Below are 16298 nucleotides of genomic sequence, written 5' to 3'. Positions count from 1 at the left end.
GCGAGACACTATTTTCCTTTTTTTTTTTTTTACGGGCGGTTCCAAAAGCGGTCAACAGTGGTATTGGTTGAAACTTGTCTTCTTGACGACCGAGGTACAAGCGGATACAAAAGGGGTACTAGAATAATTTATAAGAACATTAGCATACCAAACTAGCTTCACCAGGTTACCTACGAAGACCAACAGAGGTACGTAGATATCATCCCAACACACTAGCCTATCGTCAGTAGGAATAAGAGACGAGTATACTTAGATTATTATTTATCAGAGATGAATTATTCAGACTATACTGAAAATTCAGAGTCAGACAACGAAAAACGGACCAACCATATACGGAGTCCATTTAATCTATTCTTTTCCCTTTTTCTCGTCAGGTCTCGGCACAGATATGGGGGCAGGTTACTCCCCGTCTATCCTAGAAATCATGCGACGTTCTGTCGATGTGTCCTCCGTTCTGACCAACTGTAGACGAGACTTTGGCCTCTCTAAGAACTCCTCTGGCCCGTACTCTAATCAGTCCTCCAGCCAGCACTCTAATCATTCCTCTAGCCAGCACTCTAATCACTCCTCTGGGCCGCACTCTAAAGGCCCGCTCCCGAACTCCACTTTGGACAGTCCCTCCAAAAGCGCCAAACCTCTCAACTTTGAACGAGCCTTTTATTTGGCGACAATGGGCGGAGCGAAAGGTGAGTTGAAGCACATATCGGTAAATTCGCACGTAATTTGCTTGCAAATGGCAAAAAAAAAAAATCAGTTCGATACAGGATTTCGTCAGAGGGAACTGATTTGGCGACAATGGGCGGAGCGAAAGGTGAGTTGAAGCACATATCGGTAAATTCGCACGTAATTTGCTTGCAAATGGCAAAAAAAAATCAGTTTGATACAGGATTTCGTCAGAGGGAACTGTATAACAGCGAAAGTCTTATCGTTCCGAAAGCTAAGAGAGAAGGAAGACAGGATAGAAAAAAAACCAGCCGTTCCGCGAACGAACCCGCGATCTGTCGCTTACAAGACAAACGCGCTACCCTCCAAGCTAATTCCAGGGGTGAACTTTATTCCAAACAAATAAGGTTGGTTCTCGGATCGACTGACTTTGTCCTAGCCTGCCTTCCTTCTCTCTGCGCTTTCGTGACGATAAATCCCCGTTGTTATAGTTGTGAATTGACTATTCGCTACCCTGCAAGCTAATTCCAGGGGTGAACTTTATTCCAAACAAATAAGGTTGGTTCTCGGATCGACTGACTTTGTCCTATCCTGCCTTCCTTCTCTCTGCGCTTTCGTGACGATAAATCCCCGTTGTTATAGTTGTGAATTGACTATTGCCCAAAATACAAAATACCTATACCTACTCATCTTGAAATCCCCTTTTTCAGCTCTCAACCTAGACGGCCACATCGGTAACTTCGCGTGTGGTAAACGTTTCGACGCCCTAGTTATCAATATGGACGTTCCCGATTCTCCTCTAGACTTCTACCAGGAGTTGACACTGCAGGAAAAGTTCCTCAAATTCTTCTTCACTGGGGATGACAGGAATATTCAGCGGGTTTATGTAGACGGGAAGCTGATCCGGGATAAGACCGACATACTACCGAATGGGCATACTATGACACAGACCCGGCGAGGTAGGACAGGGGTTTAATTCTTTTTCAGACTTCTACCCGGAGTTGACATTACAGGAAAAGTTCCTCAAATTCTTCTTCACTGGGGATGACAGGAATATTCAGCGGGTTTATGTAGACGGGAAGCTGATACGGGATAAGACCGACACACTACCGAATGGGCATACTATGACACAGACCCGGCGAGGTAGGACAGGGGTTTAATTCTCCTCTAGACTTCTACCAGGAGTTGACTTTACAGGAAAAGTTCCTCAAATTCTTCTTCACTGGTGACGACAGGAATATAGAGCGGGTTTATGTAGACGGGAAGCTGATACGGGATAAGACCGACACACTACCGAATGGGCATACTATGTACAGGAAAAGTTCCTCAAATTCTTCTTCACTGGGGATGACAGGAATATTCAGCGGGTTTATGTAGACGGGAAGCTGATCCGGTATAAGACCGACATACTACCGAATGGGCATACTATGACACAGACCCGGCGAGGTAGGACAGGGGTTTAATTCTTTTTTAGACTTCTACCAGGAGCTGACATTACAGGAAAAGTTCCTCAAATTCTTCTTCACTGGGGATGACAGAAATATAGAGCGGGTTTATGTAGACGGGAAGCTGATACGGGATAAGACCGACATACTACCGAATGGGCATACTATGACACAGACCCGGCGAGGTAGGACAGGGGTTTAATTCTCCTTTAGACTTCTACCAGGAGCTGACATTACAGGAAAAGTTCCTCAAATTCTTCTTCACTGGGGATGACAGGAATGTTCAGCGGGTTTATGTAGACGGGAAGCTGATACGGGATAAGACCGACATACTACCGAATTGGTATGCTATGACACAGACCCAGCGAGGTAGGACAGGGGTGACTGTTAAAGGGAGGCACTTGTAATGCTGTGATATCTACAAAAGTTGTGAAGAGACTGTCTGCTTTACCTCAAATAAATAATGCATGATTTGATTTTGCTTTCTCTAAATAAATAATCAGTTGTATTTTACTTTGTAGGTATATGTAATGTACCTAGGAATGCATTTGTTTCAATTCAACTGACTGCTAATCTGTAATGTAAATGTGATGTAAGAATCTATCTAGAAGGAGAGTTAGAAACACCATTATTACATAAATATATTCATTTAGGGTTTATTTAATAAATAATTTAAGATAAGAGACTGTCTGCTTTACCTCAAATAAATAATGCATGATTTGATTTTGCTTTCTCTAAATAAATAATCAGTTGTATTTTACTTTGTACGTATATGTACCTAGGAATGCATTTGGTTCAATTCAACTGACTAATCTGTAATGTAAATGTGATGTAAGAATTATCTAGAAGGAGAGTTAGAAACACCATTACATATATTCATTTAGGGTTTATTTAATAAATAATTTAAGAACAAATAATACACCCATATAATTATTATATTGGTGCTTTGACACAAAATAACTGAAGAATATAAACAACTTAATAACAAAAATCTAAAAACTATTACATATAATTATTATATTGGTGCTTTGACACAAAATAACTGAAGAATATAAACAACTTAATAACAAAAATCTAAAAACTATTAAAAAAATTTTCGTCGAAATCAGGGATCCCAACTGGGCACAAACCGCGATAGGTACCTTTTTAATATCACGTAGGTACAAGGTACCTAGTTTTTTTATAACCTAGGTAGGTAGGTATATACTTATTGAACTACATAAAAAACTAAGTAGTAGGTAATAAAACTGAGCACTATACAAAAATAATACTTAAAACGTAAAAAATAAATATTTACAATACATATTGTTAAGTAATTTTACTGTCATGTTATTTGACCTTCGTTTGACATTTTTGCGATCTCGCTGTTATGTTATAGGTATGACTTTGAGTATTACGTAATGACCTTGACTGTTATGTTATATGACCTTGACTTTTACATGATGACCTTAAGGTTATGTTATATGGATATCACGTAGGTACAAGGTACCTAGTTTTTTTATAACCTAGGTAGGTAGGTATATACTTATTGAACTACATAAAAAACTAAGTAGTAATAAAACTGAGCACTATACAAAAATAATACTTAAAACGTAAAAAATAAAAATTTACAATACATATTGTTAAGTAATTTTATTGTCATGTTATTTGACCTTCGTTTGACATTTTTGCGATCTCGCTGTTATGTTATAGGTATGACTTTGAGTGTTACGTAATGACCTTGACTGTTATGTTATATGACCATGACTGTCACATGATGACCTTGACTGTCATGTCATAACGACCTTGACTGTCATGTTACATGACCTTGACTGCAATGTTATATGACCTTGATTCTTTTGACTGTCATGTTATATTGACCTTGAGGTCACGTTCTAACGACCTTAGTCACATGATGACCTTGACTGTCATGTCATAACGACCTTGACTGTCATGTTACATGACCTTGACTGCAATGTTATATGACCTTGATGACTACCACGTGATGAGCTTGAGGTCATGTTCTTATGACTTTGACTGTCATGTTATATTGACCTTGAGGTCACGTTCTAACGACCTTGGTCACATGATGACCTTGACTGTCATGTCATAACGACCTTGACTGTCATGTTACATGACCTTGACTGCAATGTTATATGACCTTGATGATTACCACGTGATTCAGGTCATGTTCTAATGACAATCGCCAAATCCGCGAACATAATCACGAAATCCGCGAACATAATCGCGAAATCCGCGAACAAAATCACGCGCGAACATAATCGCCAAATCCGCGAACAAAATCGCGAAATCCGCGAACATAATCGCGAAATCCGCGAACATAATCGAGAAATCCGCGAACATAATCGCCAAATCCGCGAACAAAATCGCGAAATCCGCGAACATAATCGCGAAATCCGCGAACATAATCGAGAAATCGCGAACATAATCGCCAAATCCGCGAACAAAATCGCGAAATCCGCGAACATAATCGCGAAATCCGCGAACATAATCACGTGACTTTGGATTTGATTTGTACATTGAGTATACGAAGACAGTAAATAAACCAGAATAAGAAGGAGGCCATGTAGAAAATGATAAAGGTGTGAAGATATTGGATTTCATATTGTTCTACGTAGAGGAGGAACATTAGACACCGGATGGATTCGATCACGCAGGAATATCTGGAATGTAAAACAAAGTAAACGTAGATATAAATACCAAAGATTAGAAGTGCCTACTTGAAAAATAGTTTTACTTAGAAAGTAAGAGAAAAAAAAAGGAAAAGAAAAGGAAACCTGTTTGTTAGTATTTAATAAAAGAATCACCGACGTGACTTTGGATTTGATTTGTACATTGAGTATACGAAGACAGTAAATAAACCAGAATAAGAAGGAGGCCATGTAGAAAATGATAAAAGTGTGAAGATATTGGATTTCATATTGTTCTACGTAGAGGAGGAACATTAGACACCGGATGGATTCGATGACACAGGAATATCTGGAATGTAAAACAAAGTAAACGTAGATATAAATACCAAAGATTAGAAGTGCCTACTTGAAAAATTGTTTTACATAGAAAGTAAGAGAAAAAAAGGAAAAGAAAAGGAAACCTGTTCGTAAGTATTTAATAAAAGAATCACCCACAAAAAACGCCGCTCCGCGCCATTACTTCAAGACAGATTCTGTCGCCAAGCGTGCCGGGAGGCGCGCGAACGTCAAGAGTTTGAAGCGCCTCCCGGGAAATCACCTGAAATATGAACGAAAATTAGTTTCTGTCTTTCTAGGTGTTAGTGGATAAGACTTGAAAATATTTGTTTATCCTTAGTAGTAGCCTACTGCTGGAGTAAAGGGACTTTTCAGTCCTATGCGAGCAGTATAAATAAGCACTATTATTATTATTATTATTACCATGTGAACAAGGACTAGCTGTTGAAATCCCAGGACTACAATGATGAAGTGTACAAGCAGATAGACATTCAACCAGAGAGGTAGCTTCACATCATACTTCTCACGCTTTTGAACCTGAGGACAGACAAAGGACAGATAAATTCTTTAGCTATTTTTTAGCTAGATAAACAGATAAATTCTTTAGCTAGATAAATTCTTTAGCTAAAAAAAAAGTTTGGCGGAGGGAGCTGTACTGTACTTTCGGGAAGAGGAATCGTCCCGAAAGCGAAGAGAGAAGGAAGACAGGATAGGAGAAAGCGAGCTGTTCCGAGAACAAACATCACCTGTTAATTTAGGATAAAATCCGCCCCGGGCGGGAATTGAACCTGCGACCTAGTGCTTACAAGGCAGACGCGCTACCCTGCCTTAAATGCAAAATTAGCCGTGACGGGTTTTACCCACCATTCGGCGAAGAATTTTGCAATTACCTACGTTTAAACAAAATTGTCAAAACTTATAGACTTCTGCCTCATTTATAAAGTCAACGACCATTTTGAGCATTTTCCCCCTTAATTGGATGATTTTTTTCCTTGTATTAAAAGCTTAAACCCGTTGTGTGTTAGCTAGAGCTAACACACAACTATCACAAACTAAACTACACATTTCTCTCATAATTAATTTGATTAACGTATAAAATTTGACACCTCTCCCTTAATTTATCTCGCAATTTCCCCACTAATGGCTGTTTTAAACGCTCACTGAGTTGACTGAAGACCTAATAGCTATTAGAAATTTGTAGACAAAGATAATATTTCCAAGGGTGAATTATGAGGTGAATTTTAGATGGAAAATTGATCGTCTCTGCTGGCATCCACTTAAAGTTAATGGAAATAGGAAAATAAATGTCCTTCATAGTGGGTAGTCTACCCCTAGCTAATTAGATATCGTCTGTGTAAATTATAATGGGATGACAAAACGAAACGCTAAGTGAAAATGACAAACACAACACAAAACGAAATAATTATTTTGGTTGGGCTGAAATCACCTTCACAAACTAAACTACACATTTCTCTCATAATTAATTTGATTAACGTACAAAATTTGACACCTCTCCCTTAATTTATCTCGCAATTTCCCACTAATGGCTGTTTTAAACGCTCACTGAGCTGACTGAAGACCTACTAGCTATTAGAAATTTGTAGACAAAGATAATATTTCCAAGGGTGAATTTTATTATTAGGTGAATTTTAGATGGAAAATTGATCGTCTCTGTTGGCATCCACTTAAAGAAAGTTAATGGAAATAGGAAAATAAATGTCCTTCATAGTGGGTAGTCTACCCCTAGCTAATTAGATATCGTCTGTGTAAATTATAATGGGATGACAAAACGAAACGTGAAGTGAAAATGACAAACACAACACAAAACGAAATGATTATTTAGGTTGGCCTGAAATCACCTGAAATATGAACGCAAATTAGTTTCTGTCTTTCTAGGTGTTAGTGGATAAGACTTGAAAATATTTGTTTATCCTTTTTTCTCGACAGATGCACGTAACTAATAAATTTTACCAAATGCAAAGTTATTCTTAAAAGATCACAAAAATATTTGGATGTATCGCAAGCCGCAAGAGTTCGCAAGTCGCAACCGTTCTAATAGCAGTACTAGCAGCGGATCAGGATTCTTCTCCGACCTCTTATCCCACGGGTAACGTAACTAATAAATTTTACCAAATGCAAAGTTATTCTTAAAAGATCACAAAAATATTTCGATGTATCGCAAGCCGCAAGAGTTCGCAGGTCGCAACCGTTCTAATAGCAGTAACAGTAGCAGCAGATCAGGATTCTTCTCCGACCTCTTATCCCACGGGTAGGTTCAGCAACTCAGGAATGTTCGCAACCGTCAGAATGTAGCAGTTGTGCGGTTGTGGTTGTGGTCGTCAAATGGAGCGGAGTCCCACGTCGGCGCGTTTCCTCTACACGATATTCCAGTACCTCGGCGTCTTTCCCCTACAAAACCCGAAGCCCGATTGGCGCTCCGGACTTCACAGGGTGTACATGTGGTTCCAGGCCTCCCTGTGCGCGGGCCTAGTGGTTACTCACTTTCTGAACACCGTGTTGCGCGCGGTACATTACTGGCCGGAATTCCTGCAACGGCTCCTGGAGGATGTGGTCTTAGATGCAATCTTTCTAATCATGGTCGGATATAGGTAAGTCTTTTACGACTGTAGGGGCATCTCTATCCTATGACTAAAGCCCGATTCAAATTCAAACTATGTATATCTAGTTGCAAATCATTTTTAAAAATGGTCGGATATATAGTGGTTACTCACTTTCTGAACACCGTGTTGCGCGCGGTACATTACTGGCCGGAATTCTTGCAACGGCTCCTGGAGGATGTGGTCTTGGATGCAATCTTTCTAATCATGGTCGGATATAGGTAAGTCTTTTGCGTCTGTAGGGGCATCTCTATCCTATAACTAAAGCCCGATTCAAATTCAAACTATATCTAGTTGCAAATCATTTTAAAAACGTAACTAATAAATTTTACCAAATGCAAAGTTATTCTTAAAAGATCACAAAAATATTTCGATGTATCGCAAGCCGCAAGAGTTCGCAAGTCGCAACCGTTCTAATAGCAGTAACAGTAGCAGCGGATCAGGATTCTTCTCCGACCTCTTATCCCACGGGTAACTTCGCGTGTGGTAAACGTTTCGACGCCCTAGTTATCAATATGGACGTTCCCGATTCTCCTCTAGACTTCTACCAGGAGTTGACATTACAGGAAAAGTTCCTCAAATTCTTCTTCACTGGTGATGACAGGAATATAGGTTTAATTCTCCTTTAGACTTCTACCAGGAGCTGACATTACAGGAAAAGTTCCTCAAATTCTTCTTCACTGGGGATGACAGGAATGTTTAGCGGGTTTATGTAGACGGGAAGCTGATCCGGGATAAGACCGACATACTACCGAATGGGCATACTATGACACAGACCCGGCGAGGTAGGACAGGGGTTTAATTCTCCTCTAGACTTCTACCATTAATTTCCATTTTATCGTTTTCAGATCGTCCTAGATTTTCTGTTTTCCAAAACGCACCTCGTGGGTTCGTTCACAAACACCCTATCTGGCCTTAACATAAGTAGGTACTTAGGTAATGAATTTAATAATTTTACCACAATAATAGTAGTAGCCTACTGCTGGAGTAAAGGGACTTTTTTTATCTTATCTGTACAGTTAACAGTAGCCATGAATAAGCACTGTTAATATTAGTCACTAAATAGACTACGTAGTAATTACGTAGTTAGGTAGGTATGCAGCAAAAAAAAAATAATGGTACTTGTGCAGAATTCACGTCCGTGGAATATTGCTAACTGGCACAAACAAGCAGTGACCAGTGTTATTATAGGGTTAGGTTAAACGCAAGAAGGAGTTTTCACAATTAGAGCAGTGATCAGTGTTATTATAGGGTTAAGTTAAATACAAAAAGGAGCTTTTCTTTTCCATGGACGTGACTTCTGCATAATTACCTCTAGTAGATAAACTGAATGCACCAGGTTAAGCAATAGAAGGAGTTTTCACAATTAGAGCAGTGATCAGTGTTATTATAGGGTTAAGTTAAATACAAAAAGGAGCTTTTCTTTTCCATGGACGTAACTTCTGCATAATTACCTCTAGTAGATACACTGAATGCACCAGGTTAAGCAACATTGTGCATGGTTGGTATATGGATGGGGAATCATATAAGTCCAAGTTTTAGACTAGATAGGAGAAAGCCAGCTGTCCAGAGAACAAACCTTATGCATTTAGGATAAAAAATCCACCTTAGGTGGGAATTGAACCCACAACCTAAGCCTTTTGAGGAAAATATCCTACCGTCCATGCTAACTAGGCTGATTCAAATCATATAAGTCCAAGTTTTAGACTAGATAGGAGAAAGCCAGCTGTCCAGAGAACAAACCTTATGCATTTAGGATAAAAAATCCACCCTAGGTGGGAATTGAACCCACAACCTAGGCCTTTTTGAGGAAAATATCCTACCCCCCATGCTAACTAGGCTGATTTGATCCAAACAAACAATACAGAGATCTTAAGTTGAACAAAACAATGTAAAAAGCTAATCTAACAAGGTACTTACTTTCAATTAGGTACCTACCTTAATTAATGCTTCAACGACTTTGCAGTTTTTTTAAGAATATAAAATTACACAAAAACAACTTCAGACTAAAGATAAGTAGACAGACTTACTTACTTTCAATTAGGTACCTACCTTAATTAATGCTTCAACGACTTTGCAGTTTTTTTAAGAATATAAAATTACACAAAAACAACTACAGACTAAAGATAAGTAGACAGACCGGCATGAAATCATTAAAAGTACATTCTCTCTGATTTCACATCTAAAAGTAGATGTGTACAAAAACTAACTCAGGAAGTTGATTAAAAAAAAAAGAAACAACAACTTGTACGATCCTTATCAGTAGCTCGGTAATTGTATAAGGACCTCCAACTCGTATGGACAAAAACTTGCCACCAACAAATAGCTAATGACAAGAGTAGGTAATTTACTGGCAAATATCCTAGATCTTTCTCTCAAGTTACATAATAGTAGTCAAATTAGCTTCCAAAGTTGACTTACCATGAAATCATTAAAAGTACATTCTCTCTGATTTCACATCTAAAAGTAGATGTGTACAAAAACTAACTCAGGAAGTTGATTAAAAAAAAGGAAACAACAACTTGTACGATCCTTATCAGTAGCTCGGTAATCGTATAACAACCTCCAACTCGTATGGGCAAAAACTTGCCACCAACAAATAGCTAATGACAAGAGTAGGTAATTTACTGGCAAATATCCTAGATCTTTCTCTCAAGTTACATAATAGTAGTCAAATTAGCTTCCAAAGTTGACTTACCATAATTTTGTACTAAAATGTACACTGGACCAAATTTATGGCCTATGTAGAGTAATACATGGAAGAAAAAACTGTAAAATGGAATGTAAGGTGGAAAACTTGGTTGTAACACTGTGATTACTGAGAACTTGTGAGCTCAAACTTTTGTAAAAAATCCAAATATTCCAAATTATAATTTGAAAGTTCAAAACTTTTTTCCTCTCTCCTCAGTCCTCTCCTCTCCACTTTTTGGATTGTTTACATTTCCGATTTCCGTTCAAAAGTGATAAGTGGAGCCGTATTTTATTATATGACTCTTGTTCACAGTCAACAAGGCTGAACCAATGAGATTCCGCTTTGTGGCCGTCCAAAACGGAATCTTACAATCTCATTGGTTCATTAACTTAATTATTCATAATTAACTCGTTAAGAGATCTTAGTATATTACTCATTCCAATTTGTTACTATTCAAACTAAAAAGGCCCCCGGCCTTCGTTATTCACATTGCCATTCGTTTCCTATTCACAATTGTTCAAAGTCCAAAGGCCCCTTGCCTTCGTCTTAATATTCAGTCGTATATTACTGTCTCTTACCTATTTTGTTATTTGTCTTTTAATTGTTTAATTACGCTCAATAGAGATCTTAGTATATTACTCATTCCAATTTGTTACTATTCAAACTAAAAAGGCCCCCTGCCTTCGTTATTCACATTGCCATTCGTTTCTTATTCCCAATTGCTCAAAAGTCCAAAGGCCCCTTGCCTTCGTCTTAATATTCAGTCGTATATTATTGTCTCTTACATACTTTGTTATTTGTCTTTTAATTGTTTAATTACGTTCAATAAATTGTGATTATTGCATTTGTTTATTGTTGAAACAAGAATCAAAGCCTTCGTTATTCACATTGCCATTCGTTTCCTATTCACAATTGCTCAAAGTCCAAAGGCCCCTTGCCTTCGTCTTAATATTCAGTCGTATATTATTGTCTCTTACCTATTTTGTTATTTGTCTTTTAATTGTTTAATTACGTTCAATAAATTGTTATTATTGCATTTGTTTATTGTTGAAACAAGAATCAAAGCCTTTATCATTTTCCTTTTCTTCCCCGAGATTATTTACCACACTCTGCTCTACCGAACCCTCTACAATATTCTGCATTATTCTGCGTCTTCTACGAACCTACCTCCCTACGAGCCAGTCGGACACCTGTTGATATAGGTTTTCGGTTTCTTTGGGTGCACCTTATAGACGTTCAGTCTTTGGAGTTCCCCATCCTAATCGGAAACATAACCCCAGTCTATATCAAGTATTTAATAAAAGAATCACCAACAAAAAACGCCGCTCCGCGCCATTACTTCAAGGCAGATTCTGTCACCAAGCGTGCCGGGAGGCGCGCGAACGTCAAGAGTTTGAAGCGCCTCCCGGCCTTTACGTATTAAGGTATTTCCGCCCCAGCCGGGATTGGAACCCAGCACTTCCGGGTTGAGAGTGAGTGCGCCCAACCATTTGGCCTCAAAGTTCGACTAAAAGACAGATCTTTCCGTTTGCTTTCAAGAGGCCGAATAAAACATCATAACCGTAGTTGGTAAAGTAGGTAATTCTGGCGCATAAACAGTTTATATCCTTATATATTTTATCCTATTCGTTTTTACTTATCCTATCCGAGGCGCGCGAACGTCAAGAGTTTGAAGCGCCTCCCGGCCTTTACGTATTAAGGTATTTCCGCCCCAGCCGGGATTGGAACCCAGCACCTCCGGGTTGAGAGTCAGTGCGCCCAACCACTTGGCCTCAAAGTTCGACTAAAAGACAGATCTTTCCGTTTGCTTTCAAGAGGCCGAATAAAACAGCATAACCGTAGTTGGTAAAGTAAGTAATTCTGGCGCATAAACAGTTTATATCCTTATCTATTTTATCCTATTCGTTTTTAGTCCGTCCTTCCTTTATTATTACTAATAATAAAAGGTTTCCGTTTGCTTTCAAGAGGCCGAATAAAACAGCATAACCGTAGTTGGTAAAGTAAGTAATTCTGGCGCATAAACAGTTTATATCCTTTTCTATTTTATCCTATTCGTTTTTACTTATCCTATCCTATAGTTAGTTAGTATTAGATACTAACCTGTTATTGTCAAAAACCAGTCCGATGGATGTGAGAGAGAATAGAATGTAGGAGATGAAGATGATGACACTGAGCGGAGATAATTCCTGGAAATGATACAGAATTAGAGATGAGATATACGAACGCGCCGGACTTCTCACGAACAAGGTGAGGAATGTTGTTTTTGGACCTGGAGGAGCTGGGTTCGAATCCTGGCCTGGTTAGATTTTATTTATTTATTTATTTATTTTTTCAACCAACAACTGAGCAGTGAGCAGTTTTTACTTTCCCTATCCTATAGGAAGGAAAGTAATGTAATCTATCAAACCTCTTGAGAAAAAAATCCATTCTATTCTATTCTATTGACAGACGCTCCTGGCACATGGAATTCACCTAGATGATGAGGAATTAGACGTGATCAGAAAGCATGGAGCGTCCATTATACATTGTCCCAGTTCCAATTGTTTCCTGCAGAGTGGAGTGTGTGACACAATGAGACTGTTGGATAAGAACGTAAACATTGGTAAGTCACGCTCACACGGTCTGACAGACCTCGGGTTGTGAGTCCATCCACGGTCTGTCAGACCTCAGTTTGTGAGTCCATCCACGGTCTGTCAGACCTCAGTTTGTGAGTCCATCCACGGTCTGAATTTTATCCTGATGGGATAATGTTCGTTCTCGGAACGGCTGGCTTTTTCCTATCCTGTCTTTCTTCTCTCTTCGATTTCGGGACGATATGACCACAGCAGTTACAGTTCCCTCTGTCAAACCTCTTAAAAAAAAAAAAAAAAGAGATGAATAAATAGGAAGTGGATATAATTATCAGCAAATGTGTAAAAACTATGTAGAAATCCCAATTTATTAGCTTTAGACTGTCACGTTTACAGTACGGCGGTACTTAGGAAAAGAACTAGGTACTAAACCAAAAACCTGTAGAAATCATGTAGAAAAAAGGCCCTGCTAGGAAGGGCCATATTTAGGGGCCGAGGCGAGGGTACCCATAGTCCAGGACCATATTGAAAGGACTTACCATGTGAACAAGGACTAGCTGTTGAAATCCCAGGACTACAATGATGAAGTGTACGAGGAGATAGATATTCAACCAGAGGGGTAGCTTCACATCATACTTCTCACGCTTTTGAACCTGAGGACAGACAAAGGACAGATAAATTCTTTAGCTATTTTTGACGCTCACTTAAAAAAAAAAGTTTGGCGGAGGGAGCTGTACTGTACTTTCGGGAAGAGGAATCGTCCTGAAAGCGAAGAGAGAAGGAAGACAGGATAGGAGAAAGCGAGCTGTTCCGAGAACAAAAATCATCTGTTAATTTAGGATAAAATCCGCCTCGGGCGGGAATCGAACCTGCGACCTAGTGCTTACAAGGCAGACGCGCTACCCTGCCTTAAATGCAAAATTAGCCGTGACGGGTTTTACCCACCATTCGGCGAAGAATTTTGCAATTACCTACGATTAAACAAAATTGTCAAAAATTATAGACTTCTGCCTTATTTATAAAGTCAACGATCGTTTCGAACATTTTGAGCATTTTCCCCCTTAATTGGGTGAAATTTTTCCTTGTATTAAAAGCTTAAACCCGTTGTGTTTAAGGTTTAAGCAAACACACAACTATCACAAACTCAAGGAAGCGTTTATTGATCTCGTCCGTCTGACGTTCAAGGTGGTTAACTTTTTGCGGCTCCGCGGCCCTCGAGGCTTGTGAGCTTAATAAACTTTTTCCAGAAAACCATAAAGCCAAAAAACCAAAAAAACTGGTTTTTGGGGGATTTTTTTTCACATTTTCTCACACAAATGAGATCTGATCTCGAAATTTGTCGCGACGACCTATAACTCAAAGCGAGAATTAGATAACACTTCAGTCGATCTTTAAGACCGGTTTTAGCGTTACCTATGTTAAGCTACGCCGAGGAAGGCCAATAAATGGATGGGTGACTTGCACACTATGTTGGGAATAAAGGGAGAACGGGCTCTAGTCTTGATTTTAAATCATTACATGAAAGTAAAATTAAAAAACCAAATCAAGAATAATAATAAACTGAATATTAAACAAATTAGGTAGGTACATAGGTATTCTTTAACCACGATTGAATAAACTACGGGCTAAAAAATTCCCGGAGGGACGGGCCCAGCTTGTTACTTATAGTTAGTTAGTATTACTAACCTGTTATTGTCAAAAACCAGTCCGATGGATGTGAGAGAGAATAGAATGTAGGAGATGAAGATGATGACACTGAGCGGAGATAATTCCTGGAAATGATACAGAATTAGAGATGAATAAATAGAAAGTGGATATAATTATCAGCAAAAAATGTGTATAAACTATGTAGAAATCCTAATTTATTAGCTTTAGACTGTCAGGTTTACAGTACGGCGGTATACTTAGGAAAAGAACTAGGTACTAAACCAAAAACCTGTAGAAATCATGTAGAAAAAAAGGCCCTGCCAGGCAGGGCCATATTTAGGGCCCGAGGCGAGGGTACCCAAAGTCCAGGACCATATTGAAAGGACTTACCATGTGAACGAGGACTAGCTGTTGAAATCCCAGGACTACAATGATGAAGTGTACGAGGAACATAACATAGCATAGCATAGCAAATATCACTACATATTGTAATATTATTCCTACTGTTAAAATATAAATAAAATAAAGCACTGTTTATACTTATACTAATAACACATCAAGCGTCAGAGCGCGCGAACGTAAAGAGAGCTCGAAACACCGCTCAGGCAAGAGCTCGAAGTACGAAATAGTGTTTCAGGGTGTACCTACGTATTTATTGTAGGTACATATTTACAGTAGGAGACCTTGCTTGGTTATAGTTATATATATAAAATAAAAAAAATGTCGAACTAATAAAGGTTCATTGGTAGCTTCACATCATACTTCTCACGCTTTTGAACCTGAGGACAGACAAAGGACAGATAAATTCTTTAGCTATTTTTGACGCTCACTTGAAAAAAAAAATAAGTTTGGCGGATGGAGCTGTAATGTGCTTTCGGGAAGAGGAATCGTCCCGAAAGCGAAGAGAGAAGGAAGACAGGATAGGAGAAAGCGAGCTGTTCCGATCATTCGGCGGAGAATTTTGCAATAGATCAGTTGCGCTTACTTGGGTGATGTTTCAAAGTCATAGAGCAGGTCTTTCATATTTCCAGAAATACCTTGGGTTGGTCCTGATGTTTTTCTCGACAGACGACACATAGGAAGAATAACACTGGACTGAGATACCAAGATAAATCGATAAAATTCCGGTAATTCGTGAAGTTTGACGTCTCCCGTAAGTAGGTAATGACGTCATAATTCATGGCTCCCGCTTCGTTTGTTTGTGCGCAAGCGTTTCTGCGCATTTTGACATGAAATCTGACGTCACAACTATTTGAACTTTTTCATTAGAACAGCAATTAAAAATTGAGTTTTCGACCTTTTAAAGTTACTTTATAGAGCAGGAATTCATGGCTCCCGCTTCGTTTGTTTGTGCGCAAGCGTTTCTGCGCATTTTGACGTGAAATCTGACGTCACAACTATGTGAACTTTTTCATTAGAACAGCAATTAAAAATTGAGTTTTCGACCTTTTAAAGTTACTCTTTTGGAGTTTTGACCTCAGATTCGGATTTTTCACAACATTTTACGTAGAAATCGACCTTTTATTAATAATATTTTCCCAATTGCAACTGCTCCATTACCTACGTTTAAACAAAATTGTCAAAAATTATAGACTTCTGCCTTATTTATAAAGTCAACGACTGTTTCGACCATTTTGAGCATTTTCCCCCTTAATTGGGTGAAATTTTTCCTTGTATTAAAAGCTTAAACCCGTTGT

The 16298-nt window shown here is 38.7% G+C and overlaps 2 protein-coding genes across 7 annotated transcripts in view; one reads left to right on the top strand and one right to left on the bottom strand.

The window, feature by feature from the left end:
* The window catches only part of LOC103512567 (guanine deaminase-like), a 15073-nt gene extending 6601 nt beyond the window's left edge, over window positions 1–8472 (top strand). The window contains exons 4-8 of one of the 6 annotated variants that reach the window (XR_003392422.1): window positions 375–686; window positions 1374–1480; window positions 1665–1888; window positions 2008–2120; window positions 8305–8472. Coding sequence is in view for 2 of the 6 variants with exons in the window: in XM_026826006.1 (XP_026681807.1) it covers window positions 375–686; window positions 1374–1480; window positions 1665–1806; window positions 2478–2515 (599 nt within the window). In the remaining 4 variants the exon portion in view is untranslated. Of the gene's footprint in view, window positions 1–374; window positions 687–1373; window positions 1481–1664; window positions 1889–2007; window positions 2608–2811; window positions 3114–8304 lie in introns of those variants that run through there. The other 5 variants (XR_003392421.1, XR_003392420.1, XM_026826006.1 and 2 more) reach the window with 5 other exon arrangements.
* LOC103512570 (alkylglycerol monooxygenase-like) overlaps window positions 3672–16298 on the bottom strand; it is a 49767-nt gene continuing 37140 nt past the window's right edge. Inside the window, exons 11-19 of the mRNA XM_026826001.1 lie at window positions 15371–15380; window positions 14992–15101; window positions 14637–14726; window positions 13494–13607; window positions 12485–12570; window positions 4920–5087; window positions 4205–4221; window positions 4031–4164; window positions 3672–3990 (exon numbers count right to left, since the gene is read on the bottom strand). Of these exons, the coding sequence (XP_026681802.1) occupies window positions 4218–4221; window positions 4920–5087; window positions 12485–12570; window positions 13494–13607; window positions 14637–14726; window positions 14992–15101; window positions 15371–15380 (582 nt within the window). The 3' untranslated portion in view covers window positions 3672–3990; window positions 4031–4164; window positions 4205–4217. The remainder of the gene's footprint in view (window positions 3991–4030; window positions 4165–4204; window positions 4222–4919; window positions 5088–12484; window positions 12571–13493; window positions 13608–14636; window positions 14727–14991; window positions 15102–15370; window positions 15381–16298) is intronic.

Source organism: Diaphorina citri, unplaced genomic scaffold (assembly GCF_000475195.1).
Source record: "Diaphorina citri unplaced genomic scaffold, Diaci psyllid genome assembly version 1.1 scaffold853, whole genome shotgun sequence".
NCBI lineage: Eukaryota > Metazoa > Arthropoda > Insecta > Hemiptera > Psyllidae > Diaphorina > Diaphorina citri.
The sequence above is the reverse complement of the archived record's forward strand: the minus strand, read 5'-3'. Positions and strand labels throughout refer to the sequence as shown.